The sequence below is a fragment of the Coregonus lavaretus genome, assembly GCF_964263955.1.
Source record: "Coregonus lavaretus genome assembly, chromosome: 1".
NCBI lineage: Eukaryota > Metazoa > Chordata > Actinopteri > Salmoniformes > Salmonidae > Coregonus > Coregonus lavaretus.
The window spans coordinates 10,952,597-10,964,725 of NC_139988.1; the positions used below are offsets into that span (position 1 = coordinate 10,952,597).

The 12,129-nt window shown below is 41.4% G+C and overlaps 2 protein-coding genes across 2 annotated transcripts in view; one reads left to right on the plus strand and one right to left on the minus strand.

Annotated features, from left to right (window-relative positions):
- LOC311121042 (uncharacterized protein) overlaps nucleotides 1-3,312 on the plus strand; it is a 35,016-nt gene extending 31,704 nt beyond the window's left edge. Inside the window, exons 43-47 of the mRNA XM_084157919.1 lie at nucleotides 10-117; nucleotides 233-524; nucleotides 826-1,016; nucleotides 1,214-1,456; nucleotides 2,020-3,312. Coding sequence (XP_084014045.1) covers nucleotides 10-117; nucleotides 233-524; nucleotides 826-1,016; nucleotides 1,214-1,456; nucleotides 2,020-2,166 — 981 coding nt within the window. The 3' untranslated portion in view covers nucleotides 2,167-3,312. The remainder of the gene's footprint in view (nucleotides 1-9; nucleotides 118-232; nucleotides 525-825; nucleotides 1,017-1,213; nucleotides 1,457-2,019) is intronic.
- Nucleotides 3,313-7,278: 3,966 nt separating this feature from the next.
- LOC311121148 (epsilon-sarcoglycan-like) lies at nucleotides 7,279-10,367 on the minus strand (the record flags this gene model as incomplete). The annotated part of the gene is made up of 3 exons (XM_084157929.1): nucleotides 7,279-7,391; nucleotides 9,802-9,913; nucleotides 10,284-10,367. 3 exons carry the CDS (start codon nucleotides 10,365-10,367, stop codon nucleotides 7,279-7,281), a joined length of 309 nt encoding a protein of 102 aa, XP_084014055.1.
- Nucleotides 10,368-12,129: the final 1,762 nt, after the last annotated feature.

Below are 12,129 nucleotides of genomic sequence, written 5' to 3' on the forward strand. Positions count from 1 at the left end.
GTCCTACAGGGACCCCACGGTTCTTCTGGTTCCACTGGTAAGGATGGCATGAACGGTCTGCCTGGACCCATCGGACCCCCCGGACCCCGTGGTCGCAACGGAGAGATGGGACCTGCTGTAAGTCTCAAACTGACCTCCACATTTACTGTGCACACACACAGATCCTCACACACATAGCACAAGCCTTTGATGCCAGATTTGACTCCTTTCTGTCTTCTTCTTTCCTACCCAGGGTGCTCCTGGTTCTCCTGGTCTGCCCGGACCCCCAGGTCCCGCTGGTGGCGGCTTCCATGTCGCACCAATCTACAACCAGGAGAAGGGACCTGACCCCATGCGTGGAGGAGGAGGATACCACTACCGTGCTGATGAGCCTGACATGATGAACGACCGTGACATGGAGGTGGACACCACCCTGAAGAGCCTCAGCCAGAAGGTTGAGAACATCCGCAGCCCTGAGGGAACCCAGAAGAACCCCGCCCGCATGTGCCGTGACATCAGGATGTGCCACCCCGAGTGGAAGAGCGGTAAGTTCCAGGCTCAGTCCAGCCCATGCCCCAGACAGACACTGGTTATATATATAGGCATGCTGTGATCAGGGATTGTTTGGTTGGTTGATTGATTGATTGATTGGTTGATTGGTTGGTTGGTTGAATGATTTAATGATTTAATGTATTCAATATTTAAAAAGGAAACAGCCAAAGACATCAAGGAGCTAGGAGCCTACATGAAAAACTCTATCAATATAATAATGTCTACTTTATTTGACTTCTATTGTCACCTTAAGCACCTTGATGGCTTATATTCTGTTCTCTCTTAAACCCACAGGCCAGTACTGGGTGGACCCCAACCAGGGCTCTCCTCTGGATGCTGTCCAGGTCTTCTGCAACATGGAGAATGGAGAGACCTGCGTCTACCCATCCCAGGACACCGTCCCCATGAAGAACTGGTATACCAGCAAGAACATCAGGGAGAAGAAGCACATCTGGTTCTCAGAGTCTATGGATAATGGCTTCCAGGTAAGGACCATTCAGCGTAACCAGGTGACAAGGACTCCAATCAGAGCTTGAGTAGAAACGACTCAGACTTACACTCAAACTTGGATTGCTAGGGACATGGAACTTGGACTCAAGGTTTAGTGACCTGCCTTCACTAAAAAACTGCCTTCATGATACTAACCCCTCCCTCCCTCCCACCCCCTTCCTCTCCTCTCCAGTTCCACTATGGTAGCGAGGGCTCCAACCCAGAGGACGTCAACATCCAGCTGACCTTCATGCGCCTGATGTCCAACGAGGCGTCCCAGAATGTCACGTACCACTGCAAGAACAGCATCGCCTACATGGACGAGGCCACGGGCAACCTGAAGAAGGCCCTGCTGCTCCAGGGAGCCAACGAGATCGAGATCAGAGCCGAGGGCAACAGCCGCTTCACATACACCGTCAGCGAGGACGGCTGCACGGTGAGACACCTACTACTACTGTCCACTTTTACTGTCCTCTATGCCCTTCTCTTATCATTCCACTCCCTTCTGCTGTCTGTTATTATATTCTCTCTTCTACTCTCGTCTTTTACTGTCTTCTAATATCTTCTACCTCTCTTCTACTCTCCTCTATTCTCTTCTTCTACTCTCCTCTATTCTCTTCTTCTACTCTCCTCTGTTCTCTTCTTCTACTCCCTTGTCACTTTTATATATCTCTCTCTTTTTTGTTTTGAATTTAAGATAGTGTGAAATCCATGTTATGGAACTAAAGATGGATCAAGTGACTACATAAAATAGAGGTTATATAGAGGTTAGTGTGTCATCAATCATCTTTACTAGGACTGGTTTCTGATTCTGACCTATGCGCTCTCTCGCTCTCTCTCTCTCTCTCTCTCTCTCTCTCTCTCTCTCTCTCTCTCTCTCTCTCTCTCTCTCTCTCTCTCTCTCTCTCTCTCTCTCTCCTATCTATCTCTCTCTCTCTCTCTCTCTCTCCTATCTATCTCTCTCTCTCTCTCTCGCTCTCTCTTTCTCTCTCTCCACAGTCACATACTGGCACATGGGGCAAGACAGTCATCGACTACAAGACATCAAAAACATCTCGCCTGCCCATCATTGACATCGCTCCTATGGACGTTGGTGCACCTGATCAGGAGTTTGGCGTCGAAGTTGGCCCCGTCTGCTTCGTATAAAAACAAAAAGAAATATGGACATGAAATTGTTTGTTTTTTCTAGCAGTCATCTCTAATTCTATTTTCTATGCGTTACCTACAAACTCATTCGGCTGCCACTGGTCCACGAGCTTAAAACTACTCTGAAGACGTCGTTTGCATGTTTTTGATTCTGAAGAAAATAAATTTGGGGGACTGCTACTTCAACCGAAACCTACAACAATCAAGGACACTTACAAAATAATATTTTGTTTCCACTGGCAACAAGAAAATAATTGAAAGTTGTAACGTGTAAAATCCCCCCTGGAGAAACACAATGAGATACAGGTGACTTTTTAGCCGTTTTTTACCACTGCGGAAGGACAATGAAAGCACAAATGCTATGTACCATTTTCTGGTATTAAATAAATCTTAAAAAATGACAGTGAAGTGTCTTCTTGTTCTAAATTCATGACAGAAAAACACCTGAAAATTCACATTAATTTTGAATAGATTAATGGCTACCTCAGAGAAGAAGTCCATGTTACCCAAAATGTTTCACAAAGCCTAGGGACGATTTTACACTACAGGAATATTATTGGATAGAAAACAACTGTCAAAGGTGCTATAATATGAACTCATGAGGTCCAGTTATTGGCGTTTGTTAGAGAAATCCTTTCCTGTCATAATTAGTTAACAACCCTCGGATCTTTGGTGCTAACAAATCAACACATTGTCTTCCTACCCTGTCAGGGTAGTACAATTGTTTTATTTGTCAAGTGTTGGTTAATTAACAGTTCTGAAATATGATTTACAGTGGATATAATGCATGCCAATGGTGTCTGGTGTGGATTTAAGCAAGTGGTTTTGTTTTTAGTTGTATTTCATTTCCCCACCTGATGTTTGTGTCCACCGTCTATGTTACCCTTGATATTTTCCCTATCACTGCACCACTAAAGCACCACTCAAACCCCTCCTGATGTTTGTGTTTTGTTTGTTGAAGAAACATTTTTTTGTGAAGGTTTTCTAAAAAAGGGAAAGAGTTTTTAAAAATCTGAGAAGCAGACACACTTTCATGGTTTTGAAAAAAAGAGAATCTGTACTGATGTTGTACATGTATAATAAATCAAGATGTTTTTAATTATTTGGATGCTGAATAAAGCATGTGAAGTGGTCTACTTAATGTTTGACATGTCACCTTGGTTTTCTCCAATCATCTCACATCAAACCAACAGACAATTCAGCGACAGTGGCTTATTATAAAAATGTAATCTTTTATATGTTATTTTTTGGCTGTTGGTAAAATAATCTCCCAAATAATATAAAAGTGTAACTTGCATTAAAATCTAATATTGTAGGCTTATAGTCAAACACATAATTCCAAAAAAGCCAATGTTGGTCCCGTTCTTGGGAGATATAATATTGAGGCATTAACCAGTGTAGCCCAAGTTATTACAACTGACTAGATGTCTTCCTCACCAAACCCTGATGAGTGGGACTTGTAGATCAGATTGGTAAGGAGCAATTGGGATAAACATTGACGTGCTATTAGGCATAGTTGTTTTGGTTGAAATAAACTAACCATTTTCTAATTTCCAATGACACAATAATTACGCAATAATGAATATTAGTTGACTATAATATACATCACCATCTGCACAGTCAGCCACACATTTTGACTGGATCTTCTGAGCCTTGTCACCGTTTTGTTGGGATACTAGAATTAGCCATGTAGCCTTGTACTGACCCCTGGAGGTGTTCCGTGGAACAGTTTTGAATTAGACTGGGCCACTGTGTGGGCTACTGTCTGTCTACCTCACACGGCTCTATGTTCTACCTACTGCAGGTCTACGTGTTTTTGTTTTCCGCCACAGACTTGAAGTTCTCCAGTTACATTCCAGAAGGATATCCTCCAAACCAGGCTTGGCGCTACACATTCACAAGTCCAGTCACAAAACGAAGACATGCTGAAACGTGTGGATTCTGTGGATGCGATTCTACTACAATGCCCTTTTATAGATCATCTGTATTTTTCTTTTGAACATGAAGCGCAGATGACACGCGGAGTTTTTATTCTGTTATTTTACTTTTTTCAAGAGGATTTGTCTTCCTAAAGACGATGTGGATGAAGTGGATAAAAGTCGATGCTGCCTCTTTGTGGTTAACCTGTAATTTGTAGGCTATTTGTTGTGCTTTGCTTTTTTTTTATTGTGTTCCTAAATTGCTACTCTTTGATAGTAGAATGGTAAGTACTAGGCGCGTCATTGCCAGCTCTCCTCTGATTAATAAGAACTCGATGGACAAATGTTATTACATGGTAATTACATAATTATTACAAAGGCTATTTGGTGATGGGGATGACCATTAAAACAATAATGGAGTCGGTTAGGGGTTTTATTTAGAAAAAACATTGAATATATTATTTAAGTTAAGCAAAATTCTACCTCTACAATAAAATGCATATTGGACTCCAAACCTATGGCAGAATGACTCAAATTAAGTCACGCTTAAATACTTCAACACAAATTCAGTGGTAACAGTCACTCAAAACTCAGTCACTCCAAAATATTTGCAATCAAAGGATAATGTGATAAAGAAAGAGGATAAAGAATTCATCATGTGAAGAGAAAACGTCTCAAATCCCACAGCAAACCAGCAGCATACCCAGAAGTATGAATTGTTTGGATGGCTTCATTTCCTGTTGGAACAAAAACAATTTTCAAAAAAATAATCCATGTATACATTTCATAATCATAATTTGTTGTTGTACAGTTTATTCAGACAAATGTATTCCACTGTGTTACTGGGTAATGTGTCAGTGTTGATTTCTCTGCGAAAACAAGTGAAGAATTTACCATTATGGTTGAATTTAATAGCAATGATTTAGCGTTTAGTAAAAAAGAAATCACATTCTGTTTCCTAAACAGTTTATTGCTAGTTTAGTGAATGTAATAATGTGTTTATAACATACATGCGTTCAATAAAATACAACAGTAAATTGTATGGCAATATTAACCATCAACCCCAATATTAAAGGTAGACTCAGCGATATGAAGTAGATGCAGAAAGTAAACAGCATAGTGGGTCAATTTCCGCAACAACTAGGGGGCCGATTCAGACTTAGGTAATTTACGCCTTTCCTACGCACTTCTCAGTATTTGGTATTCAGACTTAACTTATTCAGACTTACCTCTGCAGGTGTGGCTATTTTGCGCGTTCTGAATACATTTCATTCAACTGCTGAAAACCCTCCCACTTTCTGGGCAACAGATTATCTTGTGGAGTTTTCATTCAATAGGTGTTTCAGTGCATTTATCTTAAGCCATCCTTTTAAATACGGTGTAACTTTTAGTTGAATTGTGGCGACAGACTCACTAGAATATATTGAGAAAACGGGTTCAGAATATTAGGGATCAATGAAAGAAAGACATCTAAATATATGCATATTCATCTACATTTCAGCACCAATTGGTAGATAAAAAAATTCTCTGATCTTGTAGATTATTTAGATTTAGGAAAGTATTTATGAATCATAAAAAAAACAGGTCTGGAGAGTCTTTATGCACAAAATAAAGAAAACTGTGGTTTGATTCATTCTGAAAATTGCCACATTCAGTTCTTCAACCCATGGTAATGTTGGTAGATTAGTGTACATAGAATTATAACAGGGAGAATAGTGTAGAATAGTAGGCTATACCCTTGTCTATTGCCTACACTAACCATGGACCTGTGTGAAGACAGCCAAGTATTGTGCCATGTGTCGGGTCGGATCAAACTGTTATGGCTTGGTCTGCTCTCCGCTCCATAACGATTGAATTAGCCTACATGCCATATTTTTTTATATTATCAAGTGTTACTAATGATCCTCAGCAACAACCACACGGCCGTGACAGAGTTTACATAGAAAGCAAATGAATGTAAACGAAACAATGGAATGAAATTGAATGATAATGTAGGCTACACCAACTGAAGGGAACTAACAGTAAATTGGCAGTTGAATATGTGTTATTAGGCATACTGACGTCCATACTGTTAGTGGCTAATATTTAACATAATAGAAACAGGAAACAGAGAAACTGGGGGTAGCTTATAATTAAGACATTCTAGAGTGCCCATCCCTGCAAGTTAAAAGGCTGTACAATTTAAATTATGCGTAATGGCACAGCATTTCATCAACCTTACTGTGGGAAAGTTGATATGTTGATATGCTTCAGTTTGTTGCCATATGACTGGTTTCACATTTGTCTCCAGCGATTATAAGGTAAAATAGATCTAAAACAATTGTCATTTATATTTACAATTCCCTTATCCAAACGGATTACTCATTTACCTAGCTCTTATCAATAGCTCTTAACAAGTTGTAAATTACAGTGCATGGAGAATGGTGTTATTTCTATAGGGAAAAATAAAGTAGTTGCGTGTCAAGGTGGTGGAATTATGAGGGAATTAAATCAAGGTCAGAATACAGCGTATCTGTAGACACACACCTTCATTTATTCAATCTCCACCCAAAATGAATAGCGGGTAAATAGCATGCTATTCTCATGCTTAAATTAAAGGTCAGAATACGCATAGAGAAAAAAAGTGCATAAAATGGGGATTAGGTTCCATTTACGGGCGCTCAATTTGGGGTCGGAATTTTCCCCTAAGAATGTTGAAGCCTCTCAACCTCTCAGCTGTTTTGGTGCCCTGGCTACCACGCTGAAGCGAACCCGTGCACATGTGCAGATACTGCGTGTGACTGTGTGAGAGCGAACAGTGAAGTCTTGCATCTTGCAGATCTCAATATCTGCAGTGCTGCTCTTGGAACGTCATTTCGCTGTGTCTACCTTTAACTGCCTTTATACCTGACTTGGAATTTACTGGTACACTTTGAAGTTCCTCCACTAGGTGGTATAGACCAAATATCATAATCCAAGTGGAATATTGTTCTCTCTCTCTCTCTCTCTCTCTCTCTCTCTCTCTTTCTCTGCTCGCTCTCTACTCTCTCTTTCTATACTCTCTCTTTCTCTCTCACTCTCTCTCTCATTAGCAGTATGTGTTCTGTGTGGAGTTGAGCTAGCTGGGTCCCATATGTGCTGTAGGCAAAACCTATGACAAATGAGTTGGCTAAAGCACAAACAAACCAGACCACTAGGCTAGGGCCAGGTTGAGCTACTGTAGTGAGTCTCTACTAGTATTAGTGTCTTCCTGAACTGTAGATGGCAGCACCTTCTCAATCTCCCTGAGTGGGATGAAGAACTCAGCCTGGTAGGGCATTCTTTTTTCTGAAATCAAGGCCAGTGGGAGAAATAAATAAACAAGTATTCACTACTGTCACTGGGTGTATCTGAAATGGCACTACTATAGTGCACTACTTTTGACTAGAGCCCATAGGGCCCTGACCAAAATTAGTGCACTATATAGGGAATAGGGTGCCATTTTGAGCCTTGGTCAACAGTAATGCCATTTTGAATGCAGCCACTGTGTTTACATGGTTTAGACTCAATACTCTCCCATCACAGAATACATAAAGTCATTCCGCTACCTAAGAATAGGTAAAGCCCCCTTTACTGGCTCAAATTACCAACCCTTAATAAAGTTTTGGAAAAAATAGTGTTTGACCAGATACAATGCTATTTAACAGTAAACAAATTGATCTGTAAAAGTTTGTGAGGGTTTTAGGTGCCAAGCCAAATGTCTTTAGCCTCCTGAGGTTGAAGAGGCTCTGTTGTGCCTTCTTCACCACACTGTCTGTGTGGGTGGTCCATTTCAGTTTGTCAGTGATGTGTACGCCAAGGAACTTGAAGCTTTCTACCTTCCCCACTGCGGTCCCGTCGATATGGATAGGGGGGTGCACCCTCTGCTGTTTCCTGAAGTCCACAATCATCTCCATTGTTTTGTTGACGTTGAGTGAGAGGTTATTTTCCTGGCACCACACTCCCAGAGCTCTCATCTCCTCACTGTAGGTGGTCTTGTCATTGTTGGTAATCAAACCTACTACTGTTGTGTCGTCTGCACATATGTGTTATGGTGTTACACCCCCTGCTATACTGTGGCTAAAGAGTTACCTGTCTAACAGAACACAGAGGGTGTTCTTTAATGGAAGCCTCTCCAACATAATCCAGGTAGAATCAGGAATTCCCCAGGGCAGCTGTCTAGGCCCCTTATTTTTTCAATCTTTACTAACGACATGCCACTAGCTTTGAGTAAAGCCAGTGTGTCTATGTATGCGGATGACTCAACATTATACACGTCAGCTACTACAGCGACTGAAATGACTGCAACACTCAATAAAGAGCTGCAGTTAGTTTCAGAATGGGTGGCAAGGAATAAGTTAGACATAAATATTTCAAAAACTAAAGCATTGTATTTGGGACAAATCATTCACTAAACCCTAAACCTCAACTAAACCTTGTATTAAATAATGTGGAAATTGAGCAAGTTGAGGTGACTAAACTGCTTGGAGTAACCCTGGATTGTAAAATGTCATGGTCAAAACATATTGATACAGTAGCTGAGCTGGGGAGAAGTCTGTCTGTAATAAAGCGCTGCTCTACCTTCTTAAGAGCACTATCAACAAGGCTGGTCCTACAGTTTTGTCGCACCTGGACTTCTGTTCAGTCGTGTGGTCAGGTGCCACAAATATTGCAATTGACTCAGAACAGGGCCGCATGGCTGGCCCTTGGATGTACACAGAGAGCTAACATTAATAATATGCATGTCAATCTCTCCTGGCTCAAAGTGGAGGAGAGATTGACTTCATCACTACTTGTATTTGTGAGAGGTATTGACATGTTGAATGCACCGAGCTGTCTGTTTAAACGACTAGCACACAGCTCAGACACCCATGCATACCCCACAAGTCATGCCACCAGAGGTCTCTTCACAGTCCCCAAGTCCAGAACAGACAATGGGAGGCGCACAGTACTACATAGAGCCATGACTACATGGAACTCTATTCCACATCAGGTAACTGATGCAAGCAGTAGAATCAGATTTTTTTTAAAAAGAGATAAAAATACACCTTATGGAACAGCGGGGACTGTGAAGCAACACGAACATAGGCACAGACACATGCATACACACACACGATAACATACGCTCTTTACACACAGGTACACATGAATTTTGTACTGTAGATATGTGGTAGTGGAGTAGGGGCCTGAGGGCACACACTTAGTGTGTTGTGAAATCTGTTATGAATGTATTGTAATGTTTTTAAAATTGTATAACTGCCTTAATTTTGCTGGACCCCAGGAAGAGTAGCTGCTGCCTTGGCAGGAACTAATGGGGATAATATTAATAATAAATACAAACACCTGGAGGGTCAATCATTATGAACAGTCTGCCTCTGAACGGGTCATAGCTCTGTTTGTAAGTCACTGTGATCAGAAATGGAAAGAGAAATGGAGAGAAGTTTTACCCTTATCCTTATACCATTACAAGCTCCATACAGTGCCCAGAAATATATTTTATGCATTTCTTGCTTCAAATATGTTTCAAATGTTAGAGATAAGTTCTAAACTAGATCCTCATGACACAGTGTGTCTCTGTCCCAAATGGAACCCTATTCCTCAGCCTGGCTACGGTCAAAAGTAGTGCACTATGTAGGGAATAGGGTGCTATTTGGGGCCCCTAGTTGATGAGTCTGTACTGTGTAACTCTATCATACTCTCTCCCTGGGCCAGTGGGTGCCGTAGAGGAAGCCATTATCATAGGGGTGCCTCTGGGTAAAACGAAGCCAACCGGGCAGGTCCGGGAAGGACTGCATGTTGCACTTAAACAGCATGGGATCATTGTAGACCCGCTTTTCAGAATGGGAGAGTGAGTTTAGACATCTACTAATTTGCTTACTATAACTGTAATATGTGGTTGTCTCACCTAGCTATCTTAAGATGAATGCACTAACTAAGTCTCTCTGGATAAGAGCGTCTGCTAAATGACTCAATTGTAACTGTTGTGTAATTGATGATCCCTGCAGACTATTGCATGAATGTCAGTTGTGACACACCTATACATGTAATGGAGGTTTAAATTAAAAGATGTGAAGAAATTACAATCAACATGTATCTGTTCATTGGGAAGGCTTTACATTGTTGCTATTGGTACATCATTAAAGGCCTAATCACAAGCTTCAGGTTCTACTGTTTTTAAAGAGGTGACTTAATCTCAGCCTTACCATAGTGTTTCAGGAAGGGTTCAAATTCATTCTGGATGGTCTCTCTCTGCAGCTGGAACACAAACAGCTCCCACAGGTGCATAAGCCTTGATATCTGCCTTGACCACCATTACACTGGCCACACACACTGTGTACAAGTAGACAGGAACACAAGCACCAAAGGATATCACTTTGATAGGTTACATTTACATGAGGTTACAAATAACATGGAATTCGGCCAGTGAACTGATTTGCACTTAAACACCATGTCCACACCACTATTCAGCCTCATGGCATACAACAATATCCTTGACACAGCTGTTGAAATAATATTTACAGTCGTTTCACATAATATCATCTGACTTCAAAATAGCATACAGTGGGGAAAAAAAGTATTTAGTCAGCCATCAATTGTGCAAGTTCTCCCACTTAAAAAGATGAGAGAGGCCTGTAATTTTCATCATAGGTACACGTCAACTATGACAGACAAAATGAGGAAAAAAAATCAAGAAAATCACATTGTAGGATTTTTAATGAATTTATTTGCAAATTATGGTGGAAAATAAGTATTTGGTCAATAACAAAAGTTTCTCAATACTTTGTTATATACCCTTTGTTGGCAATGACACATGTCAAACGTTTTCTGTAAGTCTTCACAAGGTTTTCACACACTGTTGCTGGTATTTTGGCCCATTCCTCCATGCAGATCTCCTCTAGACCAGTGATGTTTTGGGGCTGTCGCTGGGCAACACGGACTTTCAACTCCCTCAAAGATTTTCTATGGGGTTGAGACCTGGAGACTGGCTAGGCCACTCCAGGACCTTGAAATGCTTCTTACGAAGCCACTCCTTCGTTGCCCGGGTGGTGTGTTTGGGATCATTGTCGTGCTGAAAGACCCAGCCACGTTTCATCTTCAATGCCCTTGCTGTTGGAAGGAGGTTTTCACTCAAAATCTCACGATACATGGCCCCATTCATTCTTTCCTTTACACGGATCAGTCGTCCTGGTCCCTTTGCAGAAAAACAGCCCCAAAGCATGATGTTTCCACCCCCATGCTTCACAGTAGGTATGGTGTTCTTTGGATGCAACACAGCATTCTTTGTCCTCCAAACACAACGAGTTGAGTTTTTACCAAAAAGTTATATTTTGGTTTCATCTGACCATATGACATTCTCCCAATCCTCTTCTGGATCATCCAAATGCACTCTAGCAAACTTCAGACGGGCCTGGACATGTACTGGCTTAAGCAGGGGGACACGTCTGGCACTGCAGGATTTGAGTCCCTGGCGGCGTAGTGTGTTACTGATGGTAGGCTTTGTTACTTTGGTCCCAGCTCTCTGCAGGTCATTCACTAGGTCCCCCCGTGTGGTTCTGGGATTTTTGCTCACCGTTCTTGTGATCATTTTGACCCCACGGGGTGAGATCTTGCATGGAGCCCCAGATCGAGGGAGATTATCAGTGGTCTTGTATGTCTTCCATTTCCTAATAATTGCTCCCACAGTTGATTTCTTCAAACCAAGCTGCTTACCTATTGCAGATTCAGTCTTCCCAGCCTGGTACAGGTCTACAATTTTGTTTCTGGTGTCCTTTGACAGCTCTTTGGTCTTGGCCATAGTGGAGTTTGGAGGGTGACTGTTTGGGGTTGTGGACAGGTGTCTTTTATACTGATAACAAGTTCAAACAGGTGCCATTAATACAGGTAATGAGTGGAGGACAGAGGAGCCTCTTAAAGAAGAAGTTACAGGTCTGTGAGAGCCAGAAATCTTGCTTGTTTGTAGGTGACCAAATACTTATTTTCCACCATAATTTGCAAATAAATTCATAAAAAATCCTACAATGTGATTTTCTGGAGAAAAAAAATCTCA